Source organism: Oryctolagus cuniculus, chromosome 3, assembly GCF_051225735.1.
Source record: "Oryctolagus cuniculus isolate XC-2025 breed Fujian yellow rabbit chromosome 3, ASM5122573v1, whole genome shotgun sequence".
In the NCBI taxonomy this organism is placed as follows: Eukaryota; Metazoa; Chordata; class Mammalia; order Lagomorpha; family Leporidae; genus Oryctolagus; species Oryctolagus cuniculus.
The window spans coordinates 30,179,798-30,198,037 of NC_142869.1; the positions used below are offsets into that span (position 1 = coordinate 30,179,798).

Here is an 18,240-nt window from a genome sequence, read left to right on the forward strand (position 1 = left end):
CACCTTAGTATGGGTCCTGGAACATAATCAGAATTCAGCAGATGACAGGTGTCTTCCCTTCACAGTCATTCTTTAGTTTGATCAAACAATGTGTGTGCGCACCCATGGTGAATATGCATGTTCACACACACACACACACACACACAGAATTTTTCTCTTTTCCAGAGAAGAAACAATTTTTATAAAAAAATTGGAAACTAGCAATTAGATGACAAGCAATTTTATTTTGCAAAACAATCACTATACAGCAACAAATACATTTGCAAATTTGATTGAAAAACATGAACTAACTACAACCAGCCATTGAAGAAATGCCTTTCTATGGTAACAGGCTCTAGAATTATCAGAAGAAAGAAACCCCCCACAGATTTGTAGCGGCACGTTGGAACCTTGGAATCCCAGCATACAGAGTATACTTTTTGTTGATTTTTTTCTTTTTGCTAAAGTTGAAGTGGACTTTTATAATTAATATTTTTGAATTTGAAAACTGTCTTTTTCCTGCAGAGGGACTTGGCCATAACCTAAACACCCAGGCTAAAAATTCTAGATGTTAAAAAAGAAAACATCAGTGCTGATTTTAAAGCATCAGTTTTTGAAGGAATGTCTAGAATTTGCCTTCTATTTTGTCTTTGCTGTTTGAACCATGAATAAGAAACTTTTTATGGCATGAATAATAGGAGAAAAACTATAATAGCAGCTATGTCAGAATGAACCATGTTGAGATTATTTCTCAACATGTACTAACATGATGTTACATTTTGGCTAATGGTCCCATTCCTGCTGTATTACAGTATGAGTATGTGGAGAAGACCAGCAATGAACAATACATTCTTTCATTTAATGGCTTTTGAACTTGAACCTTCTTCAGCCATATCCAGCAGATATGACACAGGTGTCTTGCTTGTGGGTGGGACTTCAGCCCATTACCCTGCTGCAACTCAGCAGGTAAGTCCAGAGAGAGTTTGTTCCTAAATGAACATGGCCTTTGAAACTCATCATAAACTCGGATCTTCCCTGCATTGTTGCGAGGTTTCCAATTTTCAGTTGCAGGTGACCCAGAGAGCGTGAGTTCATTGAAGGTGGCCTTTAACTCTTCACAGCTCTGGACTATTCATGTATTCTTAAACAGGTTCTCAAAGGCTAACACCAGAGAGAAACTGGCATGAGTAGATCTAGAAATGGAACTATGAAGTTTTCATTTCTAGATCAGCGTATGTGTGTCCCCACAAGAGTGGTGTTCAAAAAGCTTATTTTGTGTCGTTATCTTGAGAGTAAAGGCAAGACGGGTTTCCCTCCCATCCCGACAAGAAGACATGTAGCCTGTGTTTCTCTCTTACTGGTACAAGTGATCAGTTACCTTCTGTGAACTTTACAAAGAGTTGCATTTCCATACAAAGCAAAGGTTATTTACTAATTATACTTTTGGTTAGAAACAAAAAATTGTCTTAATATGAAATATTTTAACCTTGTGCCTTATATATTCTGTCTTCTGGACATGTAAGAAACTGAATATACTCTATAGACCATGTTGACATCACCTTAACTTTTATAAAAAATTTAAACTAAGGTGAAAAAAAATACTTGTTCCACAGGTTAAAACTGTTATAGCCAGCTGTTAACGTCTTTTCTCTAGCCAACTTTCATTACTAACTAACCCTATTAAAACATGTAAGAAAATACCATAAGTCTCCACACAACTATTCCTTCTATTTTCTGGTGCATTTTAAGGGAAGTTGATGAATCAATTGCCCAGATTGGTCAACTTAAACTTCATAGCATTTATTAGGCAGAAAACAGAAACATTCATACTCCCATTCAGTAGTTTCTAATTTTTTTTCAAGAATAAATATTTTAAGACATGTTTGCCATGTAAATCTCTTAGTTGAGAAAGAATGGTGTGTGTTTGCTCCTAGGGTTTCTCTTGTGGCAGTCACGTTGGTTTGGTTGTGAAATCCAATTGGTCATAAAATGGCACCTGTGTCTGTCTTTGCAACCCCAAACTTTTGTCCTGGAATCAGTTAATACTTTGTTGCCTTGGTCCATGCTCATCATTTCTAACTTTATTTTTAGGAAATGATTTAGCTCAAAGAGATGAAGCACCCAGAATATTATTTGCCTTTAACTGTTCAGATCCAGCCTACCAGCCCTGAGCAAGAAAAAGAATAATCAAATACTCTGAAGTGTCTGTTCAGTTTGGTAGCTCTTTGCCTTACTCAGGCCTTTGATGATTTCATTACTTATTTGGAAGTCTAAGATGAATCATTGTGAGAGGAGTTAGTTGATTTGTGATTCTAGTCAGTATATAAAGTCAGAACAATATTATCTACTGATAAATCATACAAAATCAGAGTGTAATGTTGGAGTCCTAGAAAAAACTGACGTAGATATCTGTGTCTCAATTGTTCTGCAGCTATAGTTTCCCAAATATCGTGTTTTCTCTTTCTGGTCAAAGGATTCTTATTTTGGATAAGGAAGTCAAACACCTTCTATTGGAGAATTTAATAATAAGATATTATTTGAAATAATTGGAAATATGTCCCAAACTATCACTATTAATATCAACTTTAGCAAATGGAAAAAAGAAAGAAATCTTGAAACTCAGTTTCATGAATCTGAATAAAATCCAAACTACTCCTTGATGAAAAATGAGATAAATCAATAATCTTAAACCAACAATCTGTAAACCCTTTTATGTATAACTGGACCCACCCCCACAAACTCCATGTTGGTGAAAGCAAAGAAAAATATTTTTCCTAGTATTACGGGAGAGACTTGTATCTGGCACTAAAACAGGGTTACAGCTTTGAGTTGTTACAGAAAGCAACTTCATGCTAAAACTTTTTTTCTTTTTTAATGTGTTTTTTAAATAGAGAGAGAACCCTGCTAACATCTACTTTCACATATCTAAAATTGTAACACCAAAGGGTGCAGGTGACACAGATACTGTGAATAAAGAGTGTAATATTCAAGTATATGAGGAAGTATCACAAATGGCCACAGAGAAATATATATATATATATTTATATCTATAATACTGTATCAAACAGATGGAAGGGGGTTTTGGAACTGGTAGTGTGGACACAAATCTAGCCAATCAACTGACATTCTAATCAGACACAAGTCCATCCTAATGGACGTGTCTCATTCCTAAGAGATGCACTTTTACTCCACTTCCTCAACCATAGCTCAAATGCTTTGTAGCTAATTTTTTAATTAGTTAAATAATTTATTGGATCAACATACTCTGATATAATAATCCAGGTCCCAAATGTTAATAACTTAATTGAATCTTTCTTCCCATTTATACAAAATAACACCTTAAAAAACTTATTTCTTACATGCTCTTCCCTTCTGGCAGTCTGACTCCCTTATTTAATTTAACCTGTAATAAGTTACAATGGGCAGATTTTATCTTTTCACTCAGAAACAGAAGAGTAAAATGAGCAGCTTGCATTTTAACAAGGCCTTTCAGAATGTAGTGGATAGCCTTCAGGCACATGAAAGGTAAAAATGCAATTTTTAAATTAATACTCCATGCAAAACAGAGCAGAGCGAAAATAATTGTCCAATTGTACCCATATAAAGCCAGTGTCTTCCTGTTGCAGATGGAAATCAGGTCAAATTCTGCATATACTATTCATTTTTTTATATAAAATTGTAACAATTACTACAATTTGGGGATGAGATTATTTATTTATGGTTGGTAAAGAATGACTATAACACCTGCTCAGAGCCCACTCCTGCCAAGAGCTCATGCCTAAATATTATTACTTCAATGCTAAATGAGAAATATTCACAAGCCCTGCTTAGCGAGTGCAGCAGTGACATCCTCAGCCAAAGTGGCAAGCTGAGGGGATTCTAGCAGGTTGATGCTTCCGGAGGAGGAGACGTTGCTGAGTCGCCGGGGGGATGCCACACTGGATCTGCTTGGAGATTGTGTAATGATCTCAGCCCCATGGTCCACACGGGCCTTAGCGTGCTCTCTGAAGTTCAACTTTTGGCTGTCAATCTGTTTAAAACAAGCATCAGTTCTCATTAACAGAAAAATAATAACTGGCTTATTAACTCTTTCTTCATAACCCAGAGATGATATTAATGTGACTCCTGTGAAACTCTGTGCCCAAGTCTTCAATCTGGAATCCATTTTGATAAAGAGTATTTCAGAATAATGATGACAATAATAATTAATAAAAACAAGGTTGGGTCAAGACTGTTTCTTACCTTGACATTGCCACCTCCAGGAACATGGTGAGCATTATCAAGTGAACCGACTTTAGCTTGGGCCTTCTCTTTGAAATCCAGTTTTACACTTTCGATTTTCACACGTCCACCACCTTTGAATTGGAAAAGGATTTTAAATGCTCTGCTGAAAGTAACTGTATTTGAGGCGACTATTTCCCCAAAATGGCTATTTTGTAGATAGATCATTGCAAGCCACAAACTTATTAACTCTTCTATCCCTGTGATCACAGATGTGAAAGAAATCTTTTCTAATTTCTAGTCCATTTCGCTTCCTGGTACAATCCCAGACAATGACACACTTTTTATTACACCATGTGGATTACTTCACATATTAATACTTTCCTCTTTTATCCATTTCTGCTTAACCTAAGAAATAAGTGGGAGTTTTCTTATTGCTATAACAGAAACTCCAAAAACAACGGAATGAAAATAGCCTGTTGTACCCTTTCTAAAACCTGACACATTTAGTCTCTTATTTCCAGGGTAGTAAATTCACTTGAAATAAAACTCTTCTTTCTGCTTCTTCATGGTAACAGGTCACTTAGCAAATAAGTTTTAGGCTAGAATGATGCACATATGGTTAATATATTCATTTATGAATTTTCAGCATTGGCAGCTTCATTGATGAAATGAGTCAGGAGTTAGGTTGTTTATAACTAGTAAGTTTTAAGAACTCCTCTTTCATATTAATACATGGAGCAATAGGAACAGGATCTTAGAAAGCCCTTTCTTTTATAGATGTCATGGAACCATTCTGACACTGACACTGATCTGATGATGGTGAGACAGAGTTTTGACCATGCCATTTCCCCTAATGATAACTAGACTGAAAGAGGATTTACTGACTATGAGAGTCCCACGTTCTACCCGTAAGTGTGATCTTACCCCGTCTCTGCATGTCTTTCTCAGGCTTTCAAATATAGCGGGTTATTTTACACTGGGCAGGTATTTGCTGTCTTAGACTGTTTTATAATAATTATCTTATAAAATATTCAGGCACCTATGTTAACCCCAATTGCCTAGCCAAAGGTTTCCTGAACTTATATAGATTAATTGGATAACACTTAGAAACATCCGTTCATTATTCTCTTGAAAGCTTAGAAAGCAATAATGCTACTTAACTCATGTCTAAATGAAACGTTGTTATCTTTCCCTCAAAATCTGCACCATTTCATGGAGTGTGCTTCTTCTTACATTTTACTTGTCTACATAGGTGTTATTTGTTCGTTATGATGGGAGTAGCATGATTCACAGTGACTCATAAGAAACATACTTATCCAATTTGTGGGCTGGAGGGCATGAGGCTTTCAACTAGGTAAAGTCAAGAGTCTGGGACCCTGTTTCTGTATTTTTTTCTATTGTAGTTTCTGAGAGAAATTGATCTATTAAGCTTCCTTTTTCTGATTATATTTTGTGTCAATAGAGTCTTGCTAAATTTTCATTTAGCTGTCTTTTGAGAAGGAAAAAACAATGGGTTGTTAACCAAAAACATCCATGGGATAGGAATCTTGAGTAGACCTCTTCTGAGGTCTCATTAGAAAGTCTTGTGCAACTGTTAGAGAAACCCATTTGCTTTTGATGAATTCAGGCACCCACCAGGAGCAGTAGCTATGAATGATGATATCTTTATTAAATAGTTTCAGAAGTGAATTTGTAAAGAGCAGATAATATCTTACAGGTACTGAATTATTTTTGTTTCTCTTTTGATATTCCATATTCCAAAATAACTGTGAAGAAATTGGTAGGAGTCATGGCAATAGTCTTTTCTGACTACCAAGTCACATACAGAATATTTCCTGATCTATGCAAGATTTTTCTTTTTCTTTTCTTTTTTTTTTTTTTTTTTTTTTGGACAGGCAGAGTGGACAGTGAGAGAGAGAGAGAGACAGAGAGAAAGGTCTTCCTTTGCCGTTGGTTCACCCTCCAATGGCCGCCACGGCTGGTGCGCTGCTGCCGGCGCACAGCGCTGATCCGATGGCAGGAGCCAGGTACTTATCCTGGTCTCCCTTGGGATGCAGGGCCCAAGCACTTGGGCCATCCTCCACTGTACTCCCGGGCCACAGCAGAGAGGTGGCCTGGAAGAGGGGCAACTGGGACAGAATCTGGCGCCCTGACTGGGGCTAGAACCCGGTGTGCTGGCGCCACTAGGGGGAGGATTAGCCTATTGAGCTGTGGCGCCGGCTGCAAGATTTTTCTATACATTCAGTCCCCTGATGAATTTGACTACCTGCATTCTTAATGTCTGTAATCAAGGAATCCAGAATTTTCTTTTGAATTCTGCTAGAAAATAGGGGGTATTATCAAATCTACATGTATACAGTTAATGTGGCAGTACAAAATTAATTGTTTGTTGGCTTCAGCAATAGACAGGCGAGTCATGAAGATAAAGCTTTAAGGGACCATGTTCCTACTGTCCCATGAAAAACAGAGGGGCTAATTCCATGGAAGCAAATCTGAAATTCATAATGGAGATTATAAATATGTAGTTTCTAACTCTTTGACTTGCTTTATGAACACCTTTTTACAAAATGAGTTCTAGTTTCTAGACCATTCCAGAGCATTCATCAATTTTGAAAGTTATATTGTCTTTGTTTTTCAGATAATAAATTCTTAAAAATCTCCTCATGGCCACAAATCTCATTAAGTTCAAATGTTATTATATTTTTTTTTAACATTTGAGATAATGATTAATGGAAAATCTATTACCTAATTTTTATGTTAAGATTCAGGCACAGATGGTTAAATATAATTGCTTTCCTTTTGTCCTTCCAGGATTCAATGGGCTATAGAAATTGTGCCAAAATATTCTCAAGAAAATTAAAAAATTGAAAATTATCTATTATTATATATGCATGGCACTAGAATCAGAAAAATATATAATTCATGATATTAAGAAAAAACGACTCATAATGTTAGATTCACATTTTAAAAGGAGAAGCTCCCTTATGTCCCCTGGCAAATGTGAGTATAAGTTCTATTTCAAAACATTAGTCCAATGACACATTCTAGAAAACCAAAAGGTGCCCATGGTCAAATAATTTGGAAAAGCATTATATTCTGCTAAGGATTCATAATGATTGCCTTCGTAATAAAGGATCTGAGATATCATCAGATAAATAAATTTCTTCAGCTTTACTAACCACAAGCCTGTTTTTTATATAATGCAGAAAAATAATTTCATGAAAAATGTTTGGTTAGTGCTTGCACTCAATGCTATGTATGAATACATGGCACAATGCATTTTACAGACCAAGAGTGTCAATATTATGAAGATAAATGCATTTTACATATTTTAAAATTTTAACCTAGTCTGTTACATATGGTCAATTCATGTGTCTCAAATGAAGATGCCTTGAAATTCCTAACTTTAGTTTTCATTAATAAAAGCATGAAGTATCAGGATGTTGGAGCAAATCTGCTTGTCAGTTTCTAAGATTCTGTTAAATATTTCTCAAACTACTGAAAATTGTTTATTTACCTGGCCTGTGGCGGATGTTCTTCAGAGAGCCACACTTCGATGTAACATGGCTTAGGTCAATCTTCTTGGTAACAATTTGTACCTTTGTGAACCATATAAAACATACTTAAAATAGTATAGGCATGTTCATTTTCAAAATCTATAAATATACCCAAACTAACCACATGAAATAACATATCCAGAAATTCAAACTGAGGCACAAACACACACGCACACACATGAAAGCATAATTTTCCATATATTCTCCCACACATTTAGAGTAGAAGGACCCAAGTGAAAGAAAATCCTGGAACAGAAGATTTTATTAGTAGAAAACAGATCATGCCTCAAGTGGATAGAAACTTTTGTATTAATAAGAAAAGCTTTCACTCAAAGTACTAAGCAACGCCATGTTAAACCTTTCCATATGCAGAGACAAGAGAAGAGATTAATGTGTGGTGTAAGTCCATAGGCGGGGCAACAGTGAAGAGGAAACCGCATGAGTGTAGATATCCACCCCATGAGTCTAGCATCCTTGGAGGAGCCCAGCAGACATAGCTATGGGCTGCCCACACAGTGATACTTTCATAATCCATGGAGTGACTTTGCTTTATCAGGTAACTACTCCTTGTAACTAACTCCTTGTTGGGGCACTTGTTTGTTCCTCTCTTCACTGCTTGACTCCATTTCAGCCCAGTTGAGGAGCAAATAGGTAGCCAAGAGTTAGAAAGGTGAAGATTCTGGATTTGATATCTTATAAATTACTTGAATCACAAATCATCATAATCTAAAGTTTAGGTGACAGGATCATTTGTATAGGGTCATCCTGATTCACCTTCTAAAAAGTATTATTTTATGAAGAACCATGCTTTGTTTAGCTTGAGTTGGTCTGGCCACTTCAAGTCTGCCTCCCTCACCCTTATGAAATATGCATTGATCTTACCCTTCCTCCCCTAGGATATTATTTCCACCAAATGAAAGAGGCAGGAAAAATCTCATTACACAAAGTGTATACTGGGATTTGAATCCTTTCACTTTGAATTATGCTTCACCAGTTCTGTATTATTCTAAATGATATCCTAACTTTCATGAATAATGAACCACTGAAGATTGACATTACTATACCTTAGGCTTTTTCAAGTATATTAGTCTTCGCCTCAAGGGTAGCTTAAATAGAGCTAGAAAAGTGTGTGCCCAGCTGACATTTTGCAGGAGAGTAGAAACAGCATGAGAAAATACCTTGAGACAAAAATCCAGCAAACAAATTTGGCAAGTAAAGTGGGTTTGCCATCCTCCAGGAGACCATGGTGCAACCTATTGTGATTTTCTTTCCCAACTCAAAGCAAGAAATTTATCGATAATCTCACAGGAAAGGATGCGAAACCCATTACTAAGAATACAAGGATGACAAGCTACCGTATCAGGAGGACATGTGGAACAGCAGAGAGAAGGGAAGAGTGTGTTGCAAGGCTGCAGGAAAGGAGACAGAGTGCTGGCTGTGCAAGAAGCTCCGTACAGACAGCTTTCTAAAGGAAGCTCCTACTTACATTTCCGCCCCCTGCAGAATGTTTGATGTTATCCTTGGAACCACATCTGGACTGAACTTTGCTAAAATCGATCTTCTGGTTTAAAATTCTAACCTAAAAGGAATTGGAGGTAACTTCACCGTGCATTTTTTCTTTATAGATGCTGAATATAGAGAACTAGAATGGATAACACAAAACAGACCAGGGACTTCCTTCCACCTAAGTATTTCTCTGCAAGAAAAACTAACAGAGGAACTGCAGAGCAGTTCTTTCATGTAACTGGTGGGTCCTTCTTATCCTGCACCCTCAAGGTCCAAATTCTAGCCTTAGGTTTCCCAGCTGTACCTAGGTGCAATCTGGAAACAATTAGAAGGATAGAAAAATAAAACCCAGACCAGCTGTGATGGGGAGGCTACTGATATTGTAGGCAACATTGAGGCCACTCTGGAATTTTCATTAGTATAGTTCTGGCTTAGCTCGGGATCCTGAAGGAAATACAGGTTCTTTCTCCCATTCCTCACACTGTCAGCCATCACAATTATTAATCCCTTCATATGCTTGGCTGTTCTATTTGTCTGCAAAGCACAAGTGAATATCTCGGGCCGGTATCCCCATCTATCTAGAAGAACTCCTAGTTTCTCAGTAGGATCAATAGAGAGTTAGTTTCTGGGCCTGCTCTGCTAACAAGGGCTTTAGAATTCCCTTGCAGGTTTGCTCATTGCCCTTCTGAAGGCCCTCTGTGGCAACTGCTCACAAGCAGCCATTAGCCATGAATGGTCATGTGAAAACATTCTTATTTTTCACTTTATGTTTCTGTGTGGGAGCAAACTGTTGAAATCCATACTTGATGTATACTAAGCTGATCTTCTGTATATTAAGATAATCAAAAATGAATCTTGATGTGAATGGAAGGGGAGAGGGAGTGGGAAAGGGGAGGGTTGTGGGTGGGAGGGACGGTATGGGGGGGAAGCCATTGTAATCCATAAGTCGTACTTTGGAAATTTATATGCATTAAATAAAAGTTTAAAAAAAAAAAAAAAAAGAAAACATTCTTCCCAACTGTAGAGGTAAGAAAACCAAGAACCGTTGTCTAGCTGACTTGTATTAAGTTGTAAGGAAGTAGTCCAGGCCTTGGTTGAGTCTGGTAGATTTAGGGTTGGGTATTTTGTTTATATTTCTAGGAAGGCAATATTTTATTATAACTTTTTAAAATTATTTTCTTGTTGTTCTTGCTTTATTTTGGCTACTAATCTTCCTCCCAACACGCATAGCTAAAGAGAAATCACATTTTCAATGCTTTAGAGGACCGTTTATCTTCTTATTAAAAAAAAACTAAGTAAATTTATCCTAGATGTATGAGTACTTCCAAAAATGTTGACACATCGTGGCATTTGCAAGAAAGTATTAAAAATTCAAAAAGACATTGACTCCTGACTGTTTTTTTTTCAACTAGGCAAAGCTTAAATCACAGCACCTACCGAATATTGACAAGACAGCCTGTCCCTTACAGAGAAATGTCACTGCCAGCTCTCAACAGTAGCCCAGGGGAAGGACCTATTGTTGAAATTTGAATTCAGAAGACAGGATGACTGGGCTACTCTTCAGGGCATAAAAAATTTCCAATTTAAAGAGGGTAGGGAACTATCACAGAAAGAGATATTGTAAGAGTTTCACATAAACTGTAAATAGTTTTAAATAAAAAAGACTATTATATTTTATTGCCATTATATTACAATCTCATAAATTATTTTCAGAATAATTTCCATTATTTATAATATTAATATTCTAAATTATCTCTATGAGTATCTAACTATTTTGATAATAAAATAGAATTTACACGAGTCATTTTACTAATCTTTGGGGATATAAATGCTTCCTAGTTAGTCTCCAAATTATAATTTAGAGACCTTTAGAGTACTTACAGTGTGACTTAGTCAAAGCCAAATGTTAAATCTCAATTGTTGCAAAATGGAAATTATAAATACAGTTATATAAATCTTTTTTATCTTAACATTTGGTCAAATTTTTGGTAATTTTTATGACTTCCAAAACAAATGCTTCAATCTAGAGGATCACACTCTCAGCACTAGGACAAGTTAGAATCTTTAAACCCTAGAACTTAAACCTGACTTCTGCTGCTCTTCCCCCAGACTTTCCAGAGAGCCACAGATTTTTCTGTTAAAGTAGGTGACCTACTTCAATAGTGGTTTTGCTCAACCTATGTCTGTTCAGTCTGTTACTCGAAGCAGACTTTTGACAGGCATTAATAGCATATTCTTCACATATTTCCATATTGGAATAACTATGAGAGTTATATAACCATAGGTGAGCAAAACTAAAATACTGAAGCAGGATTATGTCATTTTTATTTTAATTTTTACTAGTTCTAGCTATTCTTCCATCATGCCAGAGAAGAACATTGTGGTTAATTTCTGTATATTCCTTGTATGGCTCTAGTTAGATTTTTATCATGATGGTTTACTTATAAAGGTCTGCCACTGTCACTGTTTCTCTCTGTCTCTCCTCTCTCCATTTCTCCCTCACCTTCTCATCTCTCTTTCCTGTTTAATCATTCTTTTAGAGAAACTAATATTTTTTCCCCTAAAATACAGTCATTCTAGAAAAGGGTAGGAAGAAAAAATTCAGAATATGCTGTAAGCAAGGATACCTCTCTCTTGTAAGTTAGTTTTGAATATGGAACATGTAAAATGAAAGGAAATACATCCCCCAAATACAGTTTTTAGCAAAATAATTTATAATCCAGAGGCATTAATTCTAATATCAACTAGAAATTTTTAAGCAATGGAATTCTGATTTTTTTTAACTTGACAATCTCTGATGTTTATTTCATTATCCAAAAACCTACATGCCAGCTCAAGGTGCTGCAGCATGGAGTTACTACAAATCCACCAGTCTGGATTCTCTGAAGACCCTAGAAGGCATCTAGGTATAAGCCTCAGCTGCAATAACATGTCATTCTTCCTCCATCTGAGGTTGTCTCAAAGAAAGGGTAGTAGACAGTGACACTGAAATAACTGCTTAACTTTGCAGGGGATGAAGCTGCAGTTTTGGGCTTGAGTCATTTCTCAGGATCACTTAAACTTGTGTCCTTGTATTACAAAAACATTGTTCTGCATCTCTCAAAATATTTTCCATTCCATACCATTCAATTTAATGAAAATTATTTATGTAACTTCTGCAATGTCAACAGGAATGATATATTCAAAGGAAAATATTACTACAACAGATATTCCTAAAGACAAAGTTCTCTGGCATAGTAGTTCTTCAAGATTCATCTGTCAACAACTTTATACTCTGGCTGATTTACATTTGGGCCTAAAAACATTACAATCCATTCAGAATGGTTAATTAAACCTGCTGACATTGACCAAGAGTTTTTTCAAAATTATTTAGATCTAATATAAAGAATCAATATATTTAAATACACAATTAAATAGAAATAATAGTTTCTGTCAAAATGCACAATTTTACAAAGCTAAAAGAAAAGGATAGTAGGAGGAACCAATTTTCATATATAGGCTGTGCCACAAGGCACAGAAAAAACTATACCCGAAAACCCTGAGCTGAATAGACCATTCTAGAGAATTTGGAAAGGACTCTAATGAAACAACAATAATGAGCTTAGCCATTACACTTAATGTTAAGCACTTTTTAATGGTTTCTCAGGACCACTGTTGTAGCACAGTGGGTTAAGCCACCACTTACAATGCCAGGATACCCAAAAGGCACTGGTTCAAGTCCTGGGTGCTGCAGTTCCAGTCTAGCTCCCTGCTAATACACCTGGGAAAGCAGTAGAAGATGGCCCAAGTGCTTGGGACCCTGCCACCCATGTGGGAGACCCAGATGAAGCTCCAGGCTCCTGGCTTTGGCCTGCTTCAGCCCCACCCACTGTTGTTATTTGGGAGGGATGCAGCAGATGGAAGCTTTCTCTGTGTCTCTCCCTTTCTTTCTCTCTGTAACTCTGCCTTTCAGATTAGTAAGTCTTCATAAAATGGTCTCCTGATGGGAACTGGAAGAAAGTTATGAGCACAACATTGACTTTGATTCATGAAGACGAACATATAATGAGTTTTTTCAAATTCATACACTATAAATCTCTTGACATTATTTTTTTTTACTTTAAATTGTTAAGAAATTCTAGAAAATGGTGGAGAAAGTAACTTTTAAAGTCTGCTCAGTTGTCTGAAAACAATCTAAAATTGAAGGCTTTTCCCCAGAACCTTACTTGTCCTGTGAATGAGCAGCAAGCAGAAAGGGCTCCACAGGTCTCAACTTTGTAAACCAAAGTTAGTAATTTTCTCATATTATAGTATAATTAATATTTATGGATTCTAGCTCCAAGACTTGTCATTATCCTGCAGAAGAGATTTAAGTTATAGTTATCAAGGTTCTATAGCCTAAAGACAGAGTCCCCTCTCTTAGGGACCTTTCATTTTGAGATAATCATGACTTTGGTACCAAGAAAAGAAAATACTTTGTCAATATAATACAAGGAATTCCATTGCATAGTCTCATGTCATGCTAGCTCGACTGACAGTATTTTAAAGTTCACAGGGTATTTTAGTATTCCATTTATTTAGCACTTACTATAACCCTAAGGAGATGGAAATAAATGGCGTAGAAAGAACTTAAACAAGTGACAGCAACTAGCAGATGACAAGAAAGAAAACAAAAAAATTCTGCTTTTTGCCTGGATTGTAGAGATTATGCCTTATTTTTCTCATACTCCCTTTTCTGTCATATTTGAGAGTGCTTCAAAAGGTTTGTGAGAAAATGGAATTAAGGGGCTGGTGTTGTGGCATACCGGGTAAAGGTGCTGCCTGCATTGCCGGCATCCCATTTGGGTGCCAGTTCGAGACCCAGCTGCTTCACTTCCAATCCAGCTCTCTGCTATGGCCTGGGAAAGCAGAAGAAGATGGTCCAAGTCCTTGGGCCCCTGAACCCATATGGGGAGACCCGGAGGAAGCTCCTGGCTCCTGGCTTCAGATCAATGTAGCTCAGGCCATTGCAGTCAATCAGGGAGTGAACTAGTGGATGAAAGACTCTTTCTCTGCCTCTCCTTCTCTCTCTGTGTAACTCTGACTTTCAAATAAATAAATAAATCTTAAAAATATGGAATTAAAAGATGACTCGATTTTGCTGCAAAATATTTTAAATCAATGCATGTTTGCTCATAATATTCATTTTTATGAACTTTTGTAGCAACCAGCATTCTTTTTTTTTTTTTTTTTTTGACAGCAGAGTTAGACAGTGGGAGAGAGAGACAGAGAAAAGTCTTCCTTCCGTTGGTTCAGCCCGCAAATGGCCTCCACAGCTGGCGCGCTGCACCAATCTGAAGCCAGGAGCCAGGTACTTCCTCCTGGTCTCCCATGGAGGTGCAGGGTCCAAGCACTTGGGCCATCCTCCAATGCCTTCCCCGGGCCCTCAGCAGAGAGCTGGACTGGAAGAAGAGCAACCGGGACTAGAACTTGGTGCCCACATGGGATGCTGGCACTGCAGGCGGAGGATCAACCAAGTGAGCCACGGCGCCGGCCCCTATGTAACTCTTTTATTTCACTGAATAAATATTTAGTGAGAACCTATTATGTAGAGGACTTTGAAACAAGATAGATCTCGTCCCTGAGTTCATGGAACTTACCGTAAAGTAGGAAGGGCAAGACAGACATTATACAACACTACAAGGAGATTAATTAGAGAGATGATAGGTTTTGACTATAGAACAGAGCATATCAAATGCAGAGAGACAAGTTAACATCAATTGCAATCATCAGCAAGAGATAACATATCTTGCACGCACAAGGGGAGTGATCTAGTCTGAGGGAAATGGGAAGATTTAAGAGCTATCCAGGACACAAAACCATAGCACTTAAAGATAGCCAGAATATGAAGCAAGGGAAAGGGAGATAAAAACATGATTCCTAGGCTTTGGTGTAGCAATATTAAGGTGCTAGTATTTGAATAGATGTAATAAGATTAAAAATGTAGTGTGAACATTCTGCTAAACACTCACACTGAGACCCTTACTGTTCCTAGAATGTGCTAGATCCACTTCTACATCAGCACCTTTACATGTATGGTTCTTGCTGCTTTCCCCACTTTTCCACACAGATCACTCCTTCACTTCCTTGGAGTTTCTATCCAAATATGACCTCTCATTCCTTTTCTAGCCACACTCAGAAATGCCCCTTCAACATCCTAGGCTTCTACCTTGTCTATTTTTCCTTTTTGTTTAGCACTTTTCTATATGTTTTTCTTCTATCATTTTTTACTTTACCTTTTCCATTAAAATTAAGTAAGTGTTTCAGGAAGTTTTGTTTATTTTTAGTCCTAGGACTTAGAATATAGCATGGTACATTGTAGGTGCACAATAAAACCTTGTTGAATAAATTATTAAGCAACTATAAAACTGAGTTTCTGAAATTGTCAATGAAATAGAAGATAAGTCTCCATGTATTTTTTAGATGTTGATGCTAATATTAGAATTAGGATTTCATAATTGGTACTTAATACCACCTATAGTAATTTAAAAGTTAGCTAAGTAGAATCTGTTTTAAAACTTTGAGAACTGATTTTAAAAATAACCTGTCAGATGTAACATATAGCAAAAATGTGATTAAATGCAACATAACATTGCATTAGTAATATATGTTTTAATAATATACTACTTGAATAACAGTTTTACATTAATTATGTCCAAAATATGAAAGTTTAGAAGCTTCAAATTTCAACGCTGATGTAATAAAAAACTTTGCATAAGTGACACTATTAAGTAAAATGACCATTTTCATGTTATGAAACAAAAGGTAAAGCGAACAACAAAAAGAAGGCAATAAAATTATATACTTTACAGATAGTGACTAATTTTTCATTAAATACAAATTATAGACTCTGACTTTTGCTCAGTCATTGAAGGGCATTAGAAATTGTATGTGCAGTATGTAGTAATGTGCAGACTTCTCTTTCTTATTTTATGAAAATGTGAGGTTTGAATTCGGAGATAAATATCTCTCATTTCCATTATCCTTTAGTTCACTGGGTCCACACAGAACTCAGAGAGAGAAGCTAGACTGCTTTATTTCTAGAATACATTAATTCACTTCATAGAGACTAGTCTATAGGATTAATCTAAATTTAAAAAAATAAAAGATGCTATGGCAACACCAAGTTAGGAGGTAATAAGCTTACAAATTCTACAAGGCTCTTTATGTAGAAGAATACTGCTCTTCCTTGAACAGGGGTGACTTGCTTTAAGATGCCACCATTCTCGAGGACCTGAAAATGGTTGACTGGAGCCATGAATGAAGCAAGACACATCATTCATAAGGCTGTAAATCAAAGACACAGACAGGGTTTTGTAGAGGTCACCATCTAACTAAGCACCCTACACCAACAGCTGGAAATGAAACCCTCTGTGAAGCAGCCTCATTTATAACTTTAAGTATATTACAAGAGTATATAACTAGTGCTTTTTATACTGCTCTTCATAAGGTTAATGGGGAATTAATGGGGAAAAAAAGAAGAAACTTGTCAAAACAGATAAAAGCATTCCACATAAATCAAAGTGCCTATAAAATGTCAGACTCATACTTTCAAACATTAGAAGCATCACTTCTCAAGTTGTTCCCATTTTTCATGATATGTGTTTAGAAAAATTATTTTCCTACTTTTGTTTAATCCAAGCAGCTATGTTCTTAAAAATATAACATTATTAATCTAAAATTTAGATTTAATGTAGATTAGAGAGGTAACTACATTGAGATAGCTTCAAATTAACACATTGAATATGACAGTTTTAATGATGCTATGAGTTAAATAATCCACATTCACTATACATAGTGAATCCATGATTCCATATGTTCTTTCCAATAGAATGAATTTACACCTTAGCTGAAACAATTAACTTCACTGCTTTTTGTAAAGCTCTTCATATCTTTGCTAGCTTATCTATTATTCCATTAGTTGTTGATTTGCCTTTCCAAACTGAACCACCGAATTGACCACCTCTGCTAACAGAAAATTAGACTTTAATAGAAGAGATAACAGCTGTAAGCATAGAACCTGTGCATCCACAAGAGCAATAAATGTTCAAATAAGAGGGAAAATAATAAAGTCTTCAACTTGGGACGTTGATGAATTCCCAAGACAATTTTTTTTTATTACAAGTTCCCCTCTCACTTACAATTCTTAGTGGTCAAACTGTAAAATAGCAATAATGAAGATTCAAAATAAAATCATTTCTGTGTGATGTAAACATGCCAAATTTTTTTCTACAATCGAGCCTCTGCACATTTAATTAGTTACATTTTTCAAATTTACTCCAATCTTTATTAACTAGAATTATATGAATACTTTTCTCATACCAAGAGAACACTTATCTCTTATGAAACTTGGCTCCTGCAGAAACTACAGCTATTGTTCTGTCCTTTTCAGTGATTCTGGGTTGGCCATTGATCATTCATATATCCTAGCATAATCAGTTTACAAAAGAAAACCATATGGATGCTTGATCAGATTACTGAAGGTCTATAGCATGTCATTCAGATAATTTCTAAAAAGGTCTAATGTAAATTTTTGTTCAGTTATTCTATAAAGAAGGAAATCTAAAACTCTCATCCAAATCTCCAGTTTAGGAGCTGGTGTTGTGGCACAGTGGGTTAAGCTGCTGCCTGAGATGCCAGCATCTCATGTGGACACCAGTTAAGGTCCTGGCTGCTCCACTTCTGATCCACCTCTTGCTAATGCGCCTGAGAAAGCAGCAGAGGACTGTCCACGTGCTTGGACTCTTTCACCCACAGGGAGACCTGGATGAAGCTCCTGGCTCCCGGCTTTGGCTGGCCCTATTCTGGCTACTGTGACCATTTCGGGAGTGGACCAGTGGATGGAAAATTCTCTCCCTCTCTGTCTCTTCTTCTCTCTATTACTCTGCCTTTCAAATAAATAAATAAACCTTAAAAAAATCTCAAGCTTAGCAACTGCAGAAAAAGAACATTTCCT

General features: G+C 36.5%; 1 protein-coding gene across 50 annotated transcripts in view; it reads right to left on the reverse strand.

Annotated features, from left to right (window-relative positions):
- Positions 1-204: 204 nt before the first annotated feature.
- MAP2 (microtubule associated protein 2) overlaps positions 205-18,240 on the reverse strand; it is a 313,061-nt gene continuing 295,025 nt past the window's right edge. For 31 of the 50 annotated variants that reach the window (XM_089329961.1, XM_051849208.3, XM_008259080.5 and 28 more), the window contains 4 exons: positions 9,247-9,339; positions 7,721-7,802; positions 4,222-4,334; positions 205-4,009 (listed from right to left, as the gene is read on the reverse strand). In XM_089329961.1, the coding sequence (XP_089186087.1) occupies positions 3,794-4,009; positions 4,222-4,334; positions 7,721-7,802; positions 9,247-9,339 (504 nt within the window). In that variant the 3' untranslated portion in view covers positions 205-3,793. The remainder of the gene's footprint in view (positions 4,010-4,221; positions 4,335-7,720; positions 7,803-9,246; positions 9,340-18,240) is intronic. The other 19 variants (XM_008259081.5, XM_051849209.3, XM_089329964.1 and 16 more) reach the window with 2 other exon arrangements.